The sequence below is a fragment of the Mauremys reevesii genome, linkage group 11 (assembly GCF_016161935.1).
Source record: "Mauremys reevesii isolate NIE-2019 linkage group 11, ASM1616193v1, whole genome shotgun sequence".
NCBI lineage: Eukaryota > Metazoa > Chordata > Testudines > Geoemydidae > Mauremys > Mauremys reevesii.
This window is the reverse complement of record NC_052633.1, coordinates 32,793,395-32,812,298: the sequence shown is the minus strand read 5'-3', so window position 1 is coordinate 32,812,298 and position 18,904 is coordinate 32,793,395. Positions and strand designations below refer to the sequence as shown.

General features: G+C 36.9%; 2 protein-coding genes across 5 annotated transcripts in view; one reads left to right on the top strand and one right to left on the bottom strand.

The window, feature by feature from the left end:
- Positions 1-12,565, top strand: part of ITGA4 (integrin subunit alpha 4) — a 55,497-nt gene extending 42,932 nt beyond the window's left edge. The window contains 11 exon segments of the mRNA XM_039494431.1: positions 498-596; positions 3,104-3,183; positions 3,553-3,642; positions 5,206-5,296; positions 6,835-6,942; positions 8,148-8,273; positions 9,098-9,217; positions 10,636-10,734; positions 11,024-11,143; positions 12,184-12,238; positions 12,241-12,565. Of these exon segments, the coding sequence (XP_039350365.1) occupies positions 498-596; positions 3,104-3,183; positions 3,553-3,642; positions 5,206-5,296; positions 6,835-6,942; positions 8,148-8,273; positions 9,098-9,217; positions 10,636-10,734; positions 11,024-11,143; positions 12,184-12,238; positions 12,241-12,275 (1,023 nt within the window). The 3' untranslated portion in view covers positions 12,276-12,565.
- Positions 12,566-14,711: 2,146 nt separating this feature from the next.
- Positions 14,712-18,904, bottom strand: part of CERKL (ceramide kinase like) — a 92,378-nt gene continuing 88,185 nt past the window's right edge. Inside the window, exons 12-14 of one of the 4 annotated variants that reach the window (XR_005586150.1) lie at positions 17,988-18,163; positions 16,824-17,009; positions 14,712-16,552 (exon numbers count right to left, since the gene is read on the bottom strand). Coding sequence is in view for 3 of the 4 variants with exons in the window: in XM_039494434.1 (XP_039350368.1) it covers positions 16,471-16,552; positions 17,988-18,163 (258 nt within the window). In the remaining variant the exon portion in view is untranslated. The remainder of the gene's footprint in view (positions 16,553-16,823; positions 17,010-17,987; positions 18,164-18,904) is intronic. The other 3 variants (XM_039494434.1, XM_039494433.1, XM_039494432.1) reach the window with 3 other exon arrangements.

Below are 18,904 nucleotides of genomic sequence, written 5' to 3'. Positions count from 1 at the left end.
TCTCAGGAGGTACAGAGCACTTTGTTGGATCAGACTTTTTTTTTTTTAATTATTTTTTTTTAAAAAAAGCTAGAGACTAATGGCAATCTTTCGAAGGAGATACAAAAATTCTTTCCCTCTAAATTTTTTATTATTTTGTTTAAAGAATTTACTTCTAAGATGTTTATACTGGACTTCTTATCTTTGAGAGGGTAATTTTAGACTTAAATAGGTTGACAATGTACTTGCAAAGTCAACTCATTAACCAACAGAATATGAAGAAGTAATGAAATAATTTGATTGGTGCAAGGAATTGAGCAATATGGACTCATTGGACTAGTCAACTAGTAGCAGTAGAAATACTTTGTAAATTCCCACTGGTGTTCACTGAAGCAGTAAATACTCAAAGTGAAATTTTATGGCATATATGTAGCTTGAAATTTCTGAAATAACTTTGCTAAATGGTCATTAGATTCATCGCTTAAAACTGTTACTGGTTTTTCATTCTTTAATTTTAGGAAGAAAAACAGATACATTGTGAAATATCAGATAAGGAAGCTCATGCAGTGAGACTTGACTGCAGTGTTGGGTATTTATATGTAGATCATCTGTCAAAGGTAAAACCTGAAATTATTAATCTTTAAAACTATGTCTTGGTTTATGAGTAAGTGCTTAAAATGTATGACTTGGAAGGGGAAACTTTATATTACACACTTTACATAAGGTCTGCTAAAGCTAGAATGAAAATGTTCAACAAATAAATTATTGCTCATCTTCTTCCTCTCTATACCATATTCACCATCATGGTAATTGAGAACCTGAGCTTCTCATAGTCATAGACTTGAATGGGCACAGCTCTAGGAATAGTTTAACATTTTGTCAGATGTCTTATGACATCCCATTTCCTTTTGCTTTACTTCATTGAGGACACTATCCCCATTATTGCATTTATGGGAGGGTCTGAGTTTTTGTTAACAAGTCAAAGTTGAAATATCGCATTGAGATACCAAGGACAAGATATACACAACAGAATGCAGTTTATTGCACCTAAGTAGACGCTTTGTAGGTATGCCAGTGTTTTTCTTTAAAATAATAATAATAAAAGCCCTTCATTCCATTATCAAGAAATTAGCCTTCTACAATTTATTTGAAACAATGCATTCAAATCAGTTATTACAATGTATCGAGCAGGCATATCATACATATTGTAATCGTGCTCACTTTATGGTGAACTGTACCAAGGAAGTCATTTAAACGTTACTTTTCTAGTTTTGTTCTTTTAACTGATATTGTTGTGAAGTTACCATGTGTTTAAAAGGATTTTAACAATCAGAAACAATTTTTTTAATCCAAAGATTCAATAACATCTCAGTTTTTAGTTACAAAGAGTATGAGAGGTATTTGTGTTTAAAAGCTTAGACACAAAGTTTATTTAGTCAGTCTGCCTCTTGTACTGGATTCACTAAAACATCTGTGCTTCTACCAACATAGTTTTCTTTCTGTTTAGCTCCTTGCCTGCTAACTAGGATTTAGTTGAATTGTTTCTGGCTGTAAGGATTGGCATCTTTGTCTGCACACAGATGTCAGAGCCTCTCTGTAAATAGGCCTGTAAGGACCATTGTGTGAAAAAAAGTGGTCACTACCTTATTTTTTATTTAGCATCAGCAACATGCTTGGTATTTGAGACCGACAACACAGCCTCTGCCCTGAAGAGCTTATAGTTTTTTAGGTACAAATCATTTCAAGATTAAGTCTGTTCTGCTCAGGGGCAGCTTTAGGCATATTCTACATGAGAGAGTACGGAGGGCCACTATGACGACTCTCCAATAGGTCACTTCTATACTAATCTTCAAACCTAAAGGTTCCAAAAGGGTGTTTCCTGTTTCCTTTAACATATGTTCTTGTTAGCATAAATATTGGATTTCATATGCCCCAGAATCCTTATTCATTTCAGTTCATTTAAAGCACTGTTCATTTAAGTCTGGGGTACTTTTAAAGACTAAGGCTGTGCTGTGCCTCTTGCACAAAACCTGCAGCCCAGGATGCGCAGGGACTAAGGTGGCTATAATCCGTTTTTGCATAGTCTTGGTTTTGGGCTCTAAGAACTGGAGTGGCCCCCTGTATAATTTAGTTATGGCAGTCTGTCACCAGCTGCCTATGGGCCTAGAATCTCTGCAGTGCTGTGTTCTGTTGCCACATTCCCAGCATACTCTCTCCTATACTGGGGCTTACAAGGGGTCTGGAGGTGTCTTACTCAGTTCCTGTACCAGGGACCTGGCTGGATTGTGGCATTTTAGAATCTCTTTAACCTGCCATACAGAGGCTAGAGAAAAGGAGAGAATCTTATCCTTGGGTTGGGATTTTCAAAAGAGCTCAGCATTGGCCTACCTCTGCTTCCATTGAAGCATCTGGGAGTTGTACTGGGAACTTAAATGGGAGCAGAGTTAAATTAATGCTGAGTGCTTCTCAAAATTGCAGCCTGAAAGTTCTGCTGCAGTTGGCCAAGCAGGAACAGAGTATCCTTTTGGAAGCAGATCGTATAGGGCAGGGGTTCTCAACCTTTTTCTTTCCAAGGCCCACCTGTGCGTCAACTGTTTTTCTACATATAAAAGCCAAGACTGGCAGCAAGCAGGGCAGTTGCCTGAGCTCAGTTGGCTCAGGCTTTTACATGTTCTTCAGCCCCAAGCAGCAGGGACCTATTTGCAGACCTCCAGGGGACCACAGACCCCGGGTTGAGAACTACTGCTATAGGGGAGTGCATTTTAGAGGAAATGAAAGGAGCACCAAATCCTCTCTCCCCCTTTGGGTGGAAATGTATTTAGGGCATGCATTTAATCCAGAACTGGAACTTTTTCTATATCACAATACATTTTCTGTACCTTAACCTTCCCTGCAAATGTTTTGTAGGAAAGTGATTGGGTTGATTGAGATTACAAACAAAAGCATTATGCCCTAATGAACTGAGGGCTGAACTTGTGCAAAATATAATTCAGCACACTCTAGAATTTGTCACAAAGGTTAAACATTTAAGGAGAGAAATTAGTTTAATGATGTAACATTTCATCTTAAACATTTAAGACACACCCAATCATTTAGCACAAACAGCGTTTCATTTGTTCTACAGATGGATTTTAGTTTTCTCTTGGATGCAAGCTCACTTACCAGGGCAGAAGATGACCTCACCATCACAGTTAATGCAACCTGGTAAATCTTGCTTGATAAAAATTGCTGCGTTTGATGAAAAATATCCCTAGCTTTGGAAAACGGAATAGGGAGCACAGCAAAGGCTTAATGATGCACAACTGCAAGAAAGCTCATTTATTACATAAAATATAGAGAAACTGAAACCACAAAAAAGTAGATAATTGCTATTTAAATAATGAGATTTCTGTTAACATTGTCATACAAATGATTTCTTACTGACACATGGATAGTTACAAAAAAGTTATTTAAATAAGCTACTAGGTGTATGTTTTATGTAATTAGTTATCTCTAGAGATAACACACTGTATATGATTAATTCTAACACATCTTCCCCACCCACCCCCCTTCGCCCCCCATTTACTTCTACAGTAAAAATGAAGAGGATAATGACCTGCTGTTGGATAACTCCATAGCTTTAGTCATACCTCTGAAACATGAGGTTGAGCTAAATGTTCATGGGTAAGTAAGTTAATGGTTGCTCTGCATATCCATGTGCATAGGATTGCTGTTTATCCATTATTAAGGAATACATACCTCAGCTGAACTCCCATGATCTTCAGAGAGGAAGCATGGCCTAGTGAAAAATTGCAGTACTGGGAGTGGGAAGATCTAGATTTTATTCCAGGTTCTGCTGCAGACTTTGTGCTTCAGTTTGTCCCTCTAAAATGGGGGAAAAAACCCAAAAGGGCTGAGATTTAATACCCGAGGACTGATTCTTTGCTCTTCTATAACACCTTTTTCCATCAGAGTAATATTATTTGTTCCTGCTCTTCTGTCACTTAATCCTGTTTTCTGCAAAGGTGAACAAAAACTATATTTTAATCCTTTAGCCTATCAAATTCCATTCTGGTAATTGCTCAGCCTTATGCTTTTTTGTGTAATTGTCCACTGCTGAGTCAAACACATTGTCTTTTATACTCAACTATATTGACTGTTTGCTGTTCAGCTTGTCCCAGCTGGTGTTACTGCCTGTCATAAATTTGCCTATGAATAGATCTATTTTGTTCTGGGCGGACAGACCCCTCTAAACGGGGTCTTGGTTTGCCCAGCCCCACTGTACCATAGTCATTGGATTGCAGTCATGTAGCAGGAATGTCCAGGATACTTTTTAAGGATCCTTTCCTTTTACTGTCACTGTCATCAGATGGTGGCAAATGTAAAGGACACTTGGTATAAGGGCTTATAGAGAGACTGCTTCAGGGGGCAGGCTCAACTTATTTGAATTCTACTTTGTATAGTAGGACACTTCTTCCAAACTAATGATGGGAAGGGGCAGTAACTGCTTCCACTATCTCCATTCCACTCTCCCACCACTTCCCTTGCCACCATATCCATCATTGCAGCCACTACAGGAATATTAACATTTTAGCTCCAGCATTTTTCTTTTGAAGATCTCATAAGTCTTCGGGGAAACTGAAGCACGAGGTTGATGTTACTTGTAGATCTCTCAGAATCAGTGGCAAAGTTGGGAATAAACCCATCATTCCTCATAACCTAACCACAGAACCATACTTGTCTTTCTCTGAAGGTGGAGGGGACTGAAATTCCACTGGTAATAGGGAGGTAAATGAGTCAGATGTAAAAGATGAGTAGCCCCTTCGTCATAATCTCCCCTCTTTTATAAAAGCCCCTCTCTGAGTTGGGGATCAGTGGGTAGAGCTGGAGGATGATGATTCATCACTACCACATTGTGCCCACTCAATCCACGGAGATGTCCTGCCTAAATTAAAGCAGGCTTTATCCTTGACCTTCCCTACTGCAGGGCTGAGTTAGGTGCTAATTCAGACTTTCCAGTTCTGCATAGAGGACAGTCAGGCCTAGAGAGAACATAAGAACAGCCGTACCAGGTCAGACCAAAGGTCCATCCAGCCCAGTATCTGTCCACCGACAGTGGCCAACGCCAGGTGCCCCAGAGGGAGTGAACCTAACAGGCAATGATCAACAGGATAATGCTCATATTAACGTTGCATACTAATAGTACTAATTTTGTCCTATTGTAATTATTTTTTTTAACTACTGTAGATCTGTATCACCAGCTTCGTTTGTTTATGGACCCAGTGAGGAAAATTCACCAATTAATTGCATGAAGGAGAAAATCAACTTCACTTTCCATGTAAGAGCTATTCTTTACAGAAACCATTCCTCTCTTTCGAGAAGTTAATTCTTAACAACAGATAAGACAAAAGGCACTTCCACCTTGTAACTTACTGGGAAAGTGTTGCTCTTGTAAAGTGCTTAATATAGAAACAAAAACATAAATCCTGGGATTGGTGAGAACTTCTGCATGTAGCCGTTAACAGAAGCAGCTCCCTATGTTCTTGGAATCCCATTCCCAGCTTATATTTGTGGGTGTACCAATCCGTACTTCCAGCAAGTGCTTTCAAAAAGCTTGAGAAAAATACACCTGTAGCACTAAATTTCCCTCAACAATAATAGCTATTAACATCTGTAGGGAGTGTGCTCAGCTCACCAGATGGGGTGCCCCTACAAATTTTAGGCTTGGTTTCTCTTTGTCCATGAAGCCACCATAGATCTAGTAAACTGTGTTTGAAAAGCATGATCTATGCCCCTTTTACAGGTCAATAGAAACACTGCTATTGACTTCACTAGCAGCTGGATCAGTCACTAATTGAAGTTGGAGTTCCCTTTAAGAGTGCAAGCCCTATTAAAAAGAACCTCTCTCACTTAATTGCCTTTGAACACTTTCATAGGCTCCTATAGTCTTTGGTTCCCTATTCCTGTCACTTCTTTATGGCAAGCCCATTCATTCCAGGCCCCTGCTAACCACAGCCAGCATCTGTTAAGCACCTTTGACTGTCACCTTTATGGAGTGCTGCAAGTCAGGAAACTTTTGCTGCTCATTTGTTTTGCATCAGAGGTCAGAATTTGACCCAGAAGTGCATGGGAGTTTCACTGATTTAGACTGACAATAGACCTGGATGATGGGGACGGGGGTGGGGGGGCGGATTTTAAAAGACAGAAAGGGGAGCTAGGTGCTCGACTTCCATTCAAGTCAATGGGAGCTGGGTACCTAACTCTCATTTGGGCCTTTGATTTTGATTGTGACCCTGGCTTACAATTTTCCATGGGTTTTCTTAGACAGTACATATTTACTAAAGCAGGGGAGTCAGCTGTATTTGTACTACGTATCAGTTCACTGACCACAAGTGCTGCACAAGGAGCTGGTACACAGCAAGTACTGTGTGTAGAGCATGGTGGGACTAGCTGGCTCTGGGGCTTAGTAATAGGGTCTCTCCAGCTTACCAGTTCATATCCATCGCAGACTGGTGGATTAAAAGTCAATGAAAGTTGGGCACTTAGTTCCATTAGACCCTTTTGAATACCCCACCTGAAGTGGTGAAATAAGACCGCAGTTCAGGTCATAGCAGACAAGTGTCATACCGCAAAGCTACCACTACCCCAAATGGCACTTTATTAGCAGAGTTAACAGAGAGATAAATGATTCAATATGGCTAGAAAATAAACTGCACTATCACCTCTTGAGGTGCTTCCCTCTAGTTCACAGTCAAGTTTTATTGTCAAGCCAGCATTAGGAAGCCTCCATTGCTGCTGTGTGAATTCTGTGTATTCATTTCTTGATTAGTGTATGTGAATGAAAGTTTCAGTTACTGTAGCACACTTTCTCCCAAGGTTATCAGTGCTGGACCGAGCATGGCTCCTGCTATAGATTTGGAGATAATGGTTCCTAATTCTTTTGCACCAAGAGATGAAAAGCTGTTTAACATTCTGGATATCCAGGTATGTTTGTTTTATTATATTATGATTTTACTTACTGCTCTGTATGTAGTACATGAAAGTACAAAATTAGATGGAGCACAACAGTACTTGAAAAGGCACGTCTAAATTTTTCTTATTCAGCTACATTGTATGTGAAACTTGACTGTAACAATTAGTGTGAAACTTATTTTGCCTAAATATTTTAATTTCTCTTATTTTAGTGTATCAGCCAATTCTAAATGAATTAATAAACCAAACATGCACTCGTTTCAGAAATTGTCATGGGTATTGATGCTGAATTAGCAGAGAAGTAGAAATGCTGAATTAAAATATACTGAGGTATTCTACTGTGCCCACTTACAGTGAAATTGTGAATACTTGTTACATTTAGGTTTAGTACATATTCAGTATTTAATCCATGTGCTTTCTCTGAAATATACTAGCTAGTACATTAGACTCTGATTGGAGCCTCATTGAAGTTAGTCTCCACATGCCTGGAGCTCAGTATTGGGCCAGTTACTAAATTTTAAGGAGTTTTTCAGTCTATTTTCCCCATTCCTGGATTCAGTGTTACAGCACCAAAGATTTCTTGTAAAGAGTAGAATGCAGTATTTTTTTTAAGAGGGAAGTGTGAATTTCTACATTCTGTATCCTGGCCAATAAACATCTCAATTTTGGTTTTAGATTCTACTCACCATCAAAATCCTGCTAATTATTTGATACCAGACAGCATATTTGTTGCTGTACAGAACCCCCAATACACAGTCCCTGCTCTACAGATTTTTGCTGTTCTCTTGAATCTGTTAGGTGAATAAAACTGCAGGCTACAATGCATTCTATTTATGTCTATCATAGTGGAACCAAACAAGCAAATAGCACCCATTTTTAAAACAGTTCTTTAATGTAATTACATTTTCCCCACAAGGGAATGGGTGGGGGGTCTTAATAATTTCCCCTATTTATTTTTCCAATCACATCTCTCTCTGGCTGAGTATGGCTCATTCCCGAAGCTTTCAGTACAATTCAGAGGGCATGTAAGAGGTAAGCAGGTAGTTCTGCTGGGCTAGAACTGCACCCACTGTGCCAACGGTGCATTTCTCTAATACTCTAGAGAAATCATTTTCAAATACAGAAATTTTCTTTGACTTTCTGCATGTACAGAAATGTCTTCTAAGCAGTATCTGGAAATGTTTAAAACCCATGAATGATTGTGCTGTTTTTTCCAGACAGCTGATGGAGAATGTTTTTATAATAATTATACAAGAGACTGTACTTTACCAGAAAAAAATGGACACATGAACATATTAGAGGATCTTGTCATTTTCTTTTCAAAGCCTGCCAAGAGGCGACTGGTAAGAGTGTTTGTTTGTTCGTTTTTGGTTCGTTCAGTCTCAGTTTACTTAACCCTCGAAATAAACTGTGTAAAGTTACTTCAGTGGGAAATTATACTTTTAAAAGATTGTAACTTATTATACAAACATTTTTGGTTATAAGCAAAAAGGAATTAGATATTTTCAGTTTAGTTTCCACTCATACAAATTACAGAATCACCTCATATTGCTCAAGAGAAGGCTGGAATATCAGACTTATTGCAGGTTGGAACTGAGATGTAGTGGCCGTCTTGTGTGAGGAAGTTTGTATAGGGCCTGTTTGTACTGGTCCTGAATGACTCTAGTGCTACTAGTTCATTTTTAAATACTAACTCTTTGCAAATACTTAAAGCAAAATAAAAAATCTACAGTATGAATGATGTACAAGTTTGAAAGTGTCTTTATGATTCTTAATAACTGGATCAATGTAAAACAAAACCTGCTGTAGCAACAACCAGTTTCCTTATAGCCATGTTTTCAGAATTGCTCAACTCTCATTTAGTTGCTTATATAGGAAATTAACTCTCTGGAAAATTCCCCACTTCCCCCCAATTGTGGCCACATGGTATTTTGAAAACCTGACACAGTCTTTGTGGTGACTGTGATGCTGTGTGTGTAGCTCTTCTGCGGCCCAGTTTCTGGAACAGTTATTGATATTTATTGTAGGTAGCCTTGCATCTTGACCTCTTCAAGCAAAAAAATAAAACACCTTTTGACTAGATGCTAGAGGCCTTGATATTAACTTTCGCAGCATGGTTTATTTTTTCTTGTTAAGTGTTGCATTTTTGCTTTTTTTTCCTTTAAAGTACTGCATGAAAGAAGATAATTTGTGTTTACGAATACTGTGTAAATTTGGAAACATGGAAAATGGAAAAGAAGCAATTGTCCGAATGCAACTGGAAGCTACTCCTTCAGTTTTAGAAATGGTAAATTGTATTTAAATCTTTAACCAGATAATTTTAAAAGGTTATTTGCTTTTTAATGACATCACATGAATTTGCAGCACCCTCTTGTGAACACTGCACTATATTTCTAGTTGACAGAAATAAATTGCACAATATTCATTTAATATATAAATCAAGTATTGTTAAATCCAAGTTAATAATAACAGTCAGTATGCATGTTTTAGTTCAAATACCTCCAAACACTACAGAGAGGTATTTAAACATAAGAGGGTTGCTGTACTCTAACACATGGTGCAAACCTCTCAAAGTGACAGATGCTGTGGCTTAGTTGGCATATTATAACCAAAAAGCAAGCTCCACGATATAGCTTTCACTTCAAGCTTATACTACTATAAAATGGTGATAGAGTTGGTTTAATATTCCGGCACTATTGATAATTTGATTACAGCAGTCACTAACAGGATATGATAAACCAGACAGCTATTGGAATATACCTGCAGTTAGGCACATCCTAGTTTTTTTGGTCATAAACTGAAGCAGAGGAAAGATACCAGAGTGAATGGACCATTGGTCTCTTTAAGCATGACATTTCCTGGTCATACATATGTAAATTGGTTAAAGGGTGAATGATTGTTGTCTCATTATTCTAAATACAATTACTATCTGAATTTGTCTCTCTATGTGCTATGAACACTTTAGGTGATTTACAGAATGGTTTTGTGCTATTTAGATAATAACTAAGAGCCATTTTAACACCTAGACAATTCCTGATAATGAATGGGACTTGTAGAAAATACAGCTAAATTGCCATATTTGCATAATTATAAATCAGATACTGCCTTTGATAAAAAGTAACTTAGGGTGTGGACAAAAATCCTCTTTATCATTAAGGAATACCTTATACAGCAGGTCAGCCATTAATGCCTGGATCTCAGAAACTCTCTTGGTTGAAATGATCACCACTAGGAATACAGCCTTCAGGGGAGTGGTGTTTCAGGAAACATTCTAATAATGGCACAAACAGTGGTTTCATTAATTTGGTGGGTGTTAGATGTAAGTTCCAGGAAGGGGGCAGCTCTTGGACAAAAGGAAATGTGAAGAAAGCCTTTAAAATACAAAACTGAACTCTGTCTGTACTGTTTTCCCCCCAGAAAATGTATCTACAGCTTTGTCAGTAGCTCAGCCCTTTAAAATATTTAGCTTTGATTAGCAGTAGTGCATAGTTCCAAGTTAACTTGTCTAAATTTATAAATACACAGATCTTTTGAGTTACTGGAGTACAGTTCTGTTCCTGGCTCTGTCACTGAATTGTTTTGTAGACTAGGGCACCTACACATCAAGGTTTAATTCACTGTTTGAGGTCATTAGATAAAAGAGGATATAATACTATAAAGTATTACAGTATTTATGCAGCTTGGCTTTTTTTCCACCCCCAACAGGATGAGGCATCATCGCTTAAGTTTGAAATAAGAGCTACAGCATCACCAGAAAAAAATCCAAAAGTCATTGAACTACACAAGGAAAGACAAATTGCACATGTAAGAATTCTTTAAGTACACAAGTTGGTTAGCCTTTCCCCATAAAAAACTATATTCAAGAAAAATAGTATCACCTGAAGTTACAGAATTATGCACAAATAGATATCTACATAACTGGAATTAAATTGCAGTTAGTTAGGCAAATAGATCTATGTGTCATCATCTGAAGCGGCGACAAGATACCATTTATGGGAATATATACCATATATATTGTTATATTTTAATTTAATAAATTGTCTATTCTAAGCATACTAGTATTCTTACTTTAATGTTCCCCTACTTCATATAGGTCTTTCTGGAAGGACTACATAACCAAAAGCCAAAACATCATGTTACCATGCTGATTATTGGGATAGGTTCAGTACTTGGCGTTTTCTTGTTTTTGCTGATAGTGCTGTTATTATGGAAGGTAGGATTCTTTTTCCTTTATCAATATTTCTCTATTATTTTCATTGACTCCTTTAAAAACAGGAATAATATGCTTTATTGTGATCTATTCTTACTAAAGAATAATTAATTCCTTTTTTCCAAAACCTCTTTTAAAGTTTTTTTCTTCATTTGTCCTTTTAACCCCGTTTTCCCTATCTCGGGGAAAGTACTTATCGACATTAACTTACCTCTTTGAGATCTTTAACTCCTATACCCCAAAGTTTTTTCCCCATATTTATGGGCCAGATTTGTATAATTTTCTTCCAGAAGTCCTACAAAAAAAATTTTGTAGGCTGCTGCTTCATGTTTTTGCTATCCCGATGGACACACAACAGAATGGTCTACAATATTCCTAACAGAAAAGGTGAAGATGGACTTGTTGCTTGCCAGCATTAAATGTTTTAAATTCTAAGTTCTTATGTATGAATACTAGGGGCAAATCTTGCTCCCCACTGTTAGTAGGCATACAAGGTCCAGAAAAGATCTGATGGGGTAAGGATTTTTCACTTTGTGTACCCCTTGCTTGCCACATGCGTTCCTTTTGTGCCATAGTAAGGGAAGTTGGGGATTCATCTCTGAATGAGACTCCACTACTCATTCTTCCCATGGAAGAGTACAGAAGTGTAACATTCTGGGATTCCATTATCATTCCATATCCTGGGAAGATTTTGATCTCGCGACTTCCACAGTTCACAGCCCATTTGCTCATATTGTGAATGAAGGGAAAGGATTAGCCCCATAGATGTAAAGTAATTTTTAGTAATGCTGTCTTTTGATATATTATGTACCAATTAAAAAAAAGCCTACATTGTAAAAAATTAGTTCATATTATCAACATGACAATCATTTTAATAGTAACATCATGTTATTCCCAAAACAGAGTAACAAGCTGATACTTAATCACATATGCCAGCATGTCATCTTAATCTTTTATACTGTTTAAAGTAAGTGTATTTTATTAAATCTGACTTATTAAGAATTTGCTGACACACACCAATCGATTTTGAAATTGTTTTTCAGAGTGGCTTCTTTAAAAGACGTTATCAACCTATCCCTCGAGAGCAGCCCAAAGAGGACGTTGGAACTTTGTAAACAGCAATAAGGAGGACTAAGATGACAATTAAAGACTTCTTTCAAATGATGAATTTCAGGCTCAGAGCAACTTACATGATGAATATTGATGAGAGAAAACTGATGATGAGTCTGTCTGTTGTTTAGTCTTCATGTTAGAATATACATTTGATTTTGCTGATCCATGGAGGATTACACCTAACTGTAGCATCATCTTACTAAAATACAAATGACAATCGGATCTTCAAATAAAGAAACTGTAATAGTAATATCGGAAATACCAGAAGTATCCATCTCTTCAAATGCATATAAGAACACTAAGCAGATAAAATGAAGAATTACTTACCTGAAGAAGAGTTCTTGGAAGGTAGTACAGTATTATCAACCATTTTGGGGTAACGAGATCTCAGTGGTTGGCCGTGGGGTAACTCATAACTCAATTAGCTTTCAACTTTAATTTCATTTTTAACTAGAGATTTGGATAAGATCCTCATCCCACTATGGCATGCATTGTAGAAGACAGCCACAAGGTCTTCTGAACACTCCTGCAGGCTCTGGACTAGGGCACATAATTACAGCACTATAGAGGTCTTGGGTAGTCTTGTAGTCCATAGGACAGCCTGGGAGGCTGCTGTAATATAGACGGACCTCCAAGGACTGTCTAAATTATGCCAGGGGCTTTTCCAGTTTCAGGGCAGTCCAGGACTGGGAGAATGCAAAGGTGGCTTTAAAACCACATTAGCTTCCCTTTCCCTGGGCTGGGAGTTCTGTGCTGAGCCTCTAAAAGGGGCAGCATAAAATCTTACCATTAATTGATGTGCGTGGAAAGGTTTTTTGTGCTGATCAGCATTGAAAACTCAATGTCCTGTCAAGGATGCATCACATTGAGGGTTACCTTGAGAAGAGAGTCAAACATTTGAAGCCATCAGTATCAATGATCCTTAACATAGTACTAGCTGATAAGGCCAGGAGCACACAGTTAATTCTGTTTCTCTCTCTTTCTCCTCAAACACCAAGAGCATGAGGTTTTGGAGCGAAAGACATTCATGTGTTTTCCTGAACAATTATTATTTGCAAATGTTTCAATAATGCTCAGCATTGTAGTATTTAAGGACATTTCCAGTAGCAGACAGAAGAGGCTCTGATGAAAATTAAAAAAAACCCTTAGCTCCATAGGGCTAATGCCATCTTTAGATGTGCAACCCCAGCCCAAAAGTTGCTGACCTCTGAAACCTGTATAATGAAATAGTTTGGATATCTAAGTTCAGTCCTTAGTGGATATTTTTTCAGCTTAATGCCACCATCGCAATTGGCACTCAAGAGTGGCAGTAGAAAGGAAAAAACTGAATTGCTCCTACAGGTGATCCCTTCAGATTCTTAGAGAGATACTAGCAATGCCACCTACTTTAAGTACACTGATACCTGTTTTGGGGGGAAAGGATTTCATTCTCTGGGCTATGCACCATCTCATCCAAGTGCTAAATTCATCTTAAACTTACTCTCCCCTAGTAATGCCAATACATGCTATTTCCTATGGCTCTTCTTTGTCCTCTCTCTACTGTCTTTCTGGACTGCTAGTAGAAAACTTAGTTCCAGCATCTTTTTTTTTTATGTAATAAATGTGGACATCACACAAACTGATTATGCAACATCACTTGGTAATAAAGCTCCAGAGTTAATAGCAACAAAGATTGCCTTCAACAAATTATTTTGCTAATAGACTTATACATTTTTCCAAAGTGGCTTTTTGAACTAGGCTAAAGAATCAAAAGGTAACAGAGCATGATTTTCCACAGAGGGCCACGCACCTGTAGTTTTCATTTACTTCAGTTGGTGTCATGAGTGCTTCCATACTTCTGAAAAACAGATCTTATCTCAAGGCATTGGCTTTCTGTTCTAAAATATTCTGCATTATATTAAGAACAAATGTGTACATACAGAAAGATGATCTTATTTTTAGAATAAAATGTGCTATGAGTGAAATATTTCATCCTTAAAAACTAAACTATTTGCAAAATGTATATTCTAAAAAGGACTTTTAAAGAGTATAGAACCAAATGAATTATTGCACTTTAATCAAAACATATTTGAACAGGTATTCTAATAAGTGTGTTGTGAGAACTGTACCTCAAATACCGAAAGCAGCATTAAAATTGCTTTAATACAAACAATGCAAGGAAATTAGATTACAAAGGATTTTTTTGGAATTGCTTTAGTAAGTAACTAAATGCACAAGTGTTACTTGGAAATGGCACATTGCTATTCAAACTATGCTATTAGTATGTAAACATTGATCAGGTATTTCTCTGAGATAGTCAAGCAAAATTCAATTAACTTAATAAACAAACATTGAGGTTTAATCTAAATAAGTAAATGTGAATGTAAGATTTCCTGATGGCAGCATGTTTATTAATAAATGATTGTTCAACTGAATTTTATAATAAAAACAACTGTACACTATCTTTTGCTAATTTAATTATTTTGTTGATAGAATTTGCAGAGGTAATAAAATACAGTTAAATCTATAATAATGGTTTATGAAGATGGAATATCTTTAAAGAATTAAAGAAGAAATTCAGTTTTCACTACTCAAGCACAGTACTTTAATGCTTCTGGATTAATTATACAGCATCAAATTACTCTCGGTTATAGTGGCACAAATCTGGAGTAGTGCCGTTCAAGTAACTAGTGACTTTCGTTTTACACCACTGTAATAGAGAGCAGAATTTGGTCCACTGGATTTACTTTGTAATCCACTATACTGCAGATTATTTGGCCAGTTACTACAGGCCAAATTCTGCCCACAGGTGCCTTCCCTGCAGTTCCACTGATGTTAATGTGAGTATGAAGACAGAATTTGGTTCTATGTAATCTGCTCTTTTGTTTTTTTGAAGATGAATAATCATTTGCTGATGCTACTTGTTAAGGGAGTGGAGGAAGAAAGAAAATATCCATACTAATTTTTTGATTTAAGGTTGAGGTATAATGCTTATTAAAAATATGAACCAAACTTCTGGTGTGTTCCTATAGTCCTCACTAATCCCATTTAAATACTTGGGCTCTAGTTCAGCAAAGACTTAGGCACATAGTGAAATCCCCATGACTTAAATGCTTAATGAATTGAGTCCTTAAAGACCAATGGGCAACGTCATCTGTGGTTTAGTCACAGGGAAATGCAGAGTTCCTCTCTCAGCCCTAGTTGGGATGCCTCATATCTTTAACCTAATGAATAAGGGCACACCCACATCTAAGCTCTTGCTCCTGCAGGTCAAGCACGCTGACAAATCTGTCAAGATGTTAGTTCCCACCAATCGCAATGCAGGGGATAGCCATGGTGCCATGACAAGTTCAATTCTCATGAAGGCTGGAAACCTAATCTGTACCAGTGTCATGCATAATTATTGCATTTACCATGTAATTTATAAAATTAATCTGTTTACATACCTACTTTCTACTTAAAATATGTGCACTATGAAAGTATCACTCAAAATCTAAAATTAAATTTTACTCAGCATTGCTGCCATACTCTAGCAAAAAATAATGCATTATTCTGATTACTACCTAGTTTTACTGATAAAGTAAACGTTAAATATTTTCTACAAGATTAAAGTTTAAAACAAAGTAAGTTTGAACAAATGTTACATTCTAAGTGAATACACTATTTGTAAAAGGAAAAGTAGCTTAAGACTTAACTAGTCAATGCTGAAAGCAAGCACATTTTTACATCATCTCATTTAAGGTCAGAGATTATCTGGATATTGAAGGACGTGACAGAAGCCAAATTATGCCACCACAACTCACAGTAAGTAGTACTTTACTCCAGGACTAGTTATAGTGATATGAATTAGGGTTACCAGTGAAGTAAAATATGACTAGATACAACGAAGGGTAACCAAATCAAACCCCAAATTGAACTCAAACCCTGCAATATTCTGTTTAAAAAACTTAAAATTTTTTTTGCTGAAATTCTAGTAATCACTTTTTAATCCAATATATACCACCTACAAATAAGTATATTTGTCAATATATTTATTTTCAGGCTTTTTAAGGTTAAAAACTATAAACATTTTGTTCGATAATTACAATTATTTTACTTGATAATTTTTTTTGTTAGTTTTATATAAACATCCTAATTTCAATCTTGGTCCTTCATCCATTGACTTCAGTGGATGAAGGAATGGGCCTTAAATAGCTGTGTAGCCTGCACCATGAAACACATTTCTTCATAAATTTCTTCTATAGACAACTGCACATTGCTTTGGAATCATCCAGTTCATCAATGCTCACTCCATAAAGATTAATAAGTTGTGGGTGCACCCTAGAAAGTGAAGAAATAAAAATAAAGTAACTTAATAACTCTGTTGTAGTTTTCATGTGACATTTTCTTTGAGGACAAATTTATATAATAAATTATATGGAATAAAATTAAGCTGAATTACATGTATGCTTACTCCAGTCTTTTCTTTGGATTACTAAAAACTTCTGAGAGAGAATCTTTTTTATTTTGGAGGTTTGGGTCAGAATGGGCTATCATGATCCCTCTTTCATTCCCCCCACATCCGCACCCTGTGTTACAGTGAGCATCTCACCATCAGTTCTATGTTTTTGGTTGGCCACAGTGCTGTTGTTGGAGAATAAGACAACTCCCCTTTCCATTCCAGGGATTGTTCAACTGTGTGTGTTCGTGTATTTCCATTCCTTAACCATCCTCAAGTAGTACTAACTGTCCACAATTGAACAAGTTCTGTTGTATGGCACCACACATTTGGTTAACTCTGCAAATACACAAAAGGCAGGGTGGGCACTTCCAAGCAGCAGACTTAAGTCTGATCTCAGAATTCAGGGCCTGGCTGGTAGGGAGTTCATCTTGAACCTGTTTCTTCAAAAAAGGCCTTTTCAACCTGAAATAATGCCCACTGCATTATGAACCTAGTGTAATGACAACCTTCTCTCCAGGATAAACATCGCTCACTTTGAACAACGTCAGCACCCCGTTTTGTGATATGGAGAACAGTGAGCAACAGTAAAATATGAACATTTGCATTTGCAGCATTCCCTGTACAGCACTTATATGGGAATAATGTGGCAAATCTGATAATCGGTTAAACACCCAATTCACACCCGGGCCCAGTTTATTGATTTTGTAAAATACAAACTTTTATAAAATATTATGAGTTCAATAAAACAATCCTATACAAAAAATATATTATTTACTGCCTTGAGATTGATAGAAATTCTATTCTACCTGGTAACTTTTTTTTCTTGGACAAAAGACTAAGCTGTCAACACTTATGTGGAGGGCCCTTCTGTCCTCAACAATGCAGAGCAGTTGTATTGCCACAGTATTAATTGAATATACAATTTTAACATGCAAAGATAGACATGCAATGGCCATGCTCTGCTTGATTCTGCCCTCTAATAATTGGTGCAATCCTTTGTAATTGAAAAATATAATTGCAGGAGCACATCTTCTAAGATATGCGCTGATATACTGATGTATTATACTATTACATTCTTTTTAGAGCTATTTTTAATGATTGCATAATGCAGACCTGTCTGACAATTTTAGCAACAAATTTTCCTAAAGTCAACTTTTGGGGGGAATGTTATCTCTTGTACACAAGAAAGAGATAACAGTACAATTGGCCAAGTCTAGCAGGTGTTTTGCCTAACTACGCCTGCAGGCTGGAGATCACATGTGATGGGCCAATAGTCTAGTTCAGCAAATCCTATGTTACTATGCTTAGCCTTACCGAACGTGAACCTCTGATGCTCCTTCCATTAAATCTCCATCTATATTCCAAGGATAATTCCCTTCCGCAGAAATAGCATGCAAATACACATTTTCTTCTGCGTCATGCCCAATTTTAGCTCTTGGCTGGACTTTTACTTCCTGAACTGCATAGGTCTCAACAAAGGGAAAATTAAACTAAAACAAAACACAAATGTATATTAAAGTCAAAGAGGTAACTAAAATAGGTTGTTTACTGGTTAAAATTGTGAAATTAAAATCTTACTTTTCTCCTTAAATACACTAGAACCTCAGACTTAAACTAACTGAAGTGTGCAACTTATGGAAGAAAAAGTGCAAAGAATATTTCCTACAATAAATCTTCCCAGGTACAAGAATTTCAAAACAGCTATTTACTTGGAGTACATAGAGCACAGTTTTATTTCCCAGCTTAAAATTTAGATTATGTAAACAAAGATCCTTAGGGGAAGTAGTATGACTTCCTCTGTGTTATGAAGTACCTATCATATTGTTGGCACTCAATTTCTATCATTCTCATGGTTTTAGATTTATATGAAAAATATGTAAAAAAAAGTTAAATTTAGTTAATCCTAAACCATCAGACTCTCAGCTTCTGAACATTTCTTGGTAGTTTAGATCAAGAGACGATTATCTGAGCAATTTTTTTTTATTTTGGTACAGAATGGTAATGTCTGGGGCAGAGAAGCATCTGGAGTTGCCTAGAAGTGGATCTTTCTTGGGAAAGTATCCTCTAAGAAACTACAAAAAACGGGAAAGAAGGATAAGCGAGACTGAGATATTGCCCATAGAGAAGCCAGAATTTGCTGAAGAGTGCTGATTTCAGTGGGAGACTTTTAGGCTACAACTAATTGTTCTTCCCCAACTGAGTAGCATAAAGCCAATGCACTCTGATCAAAC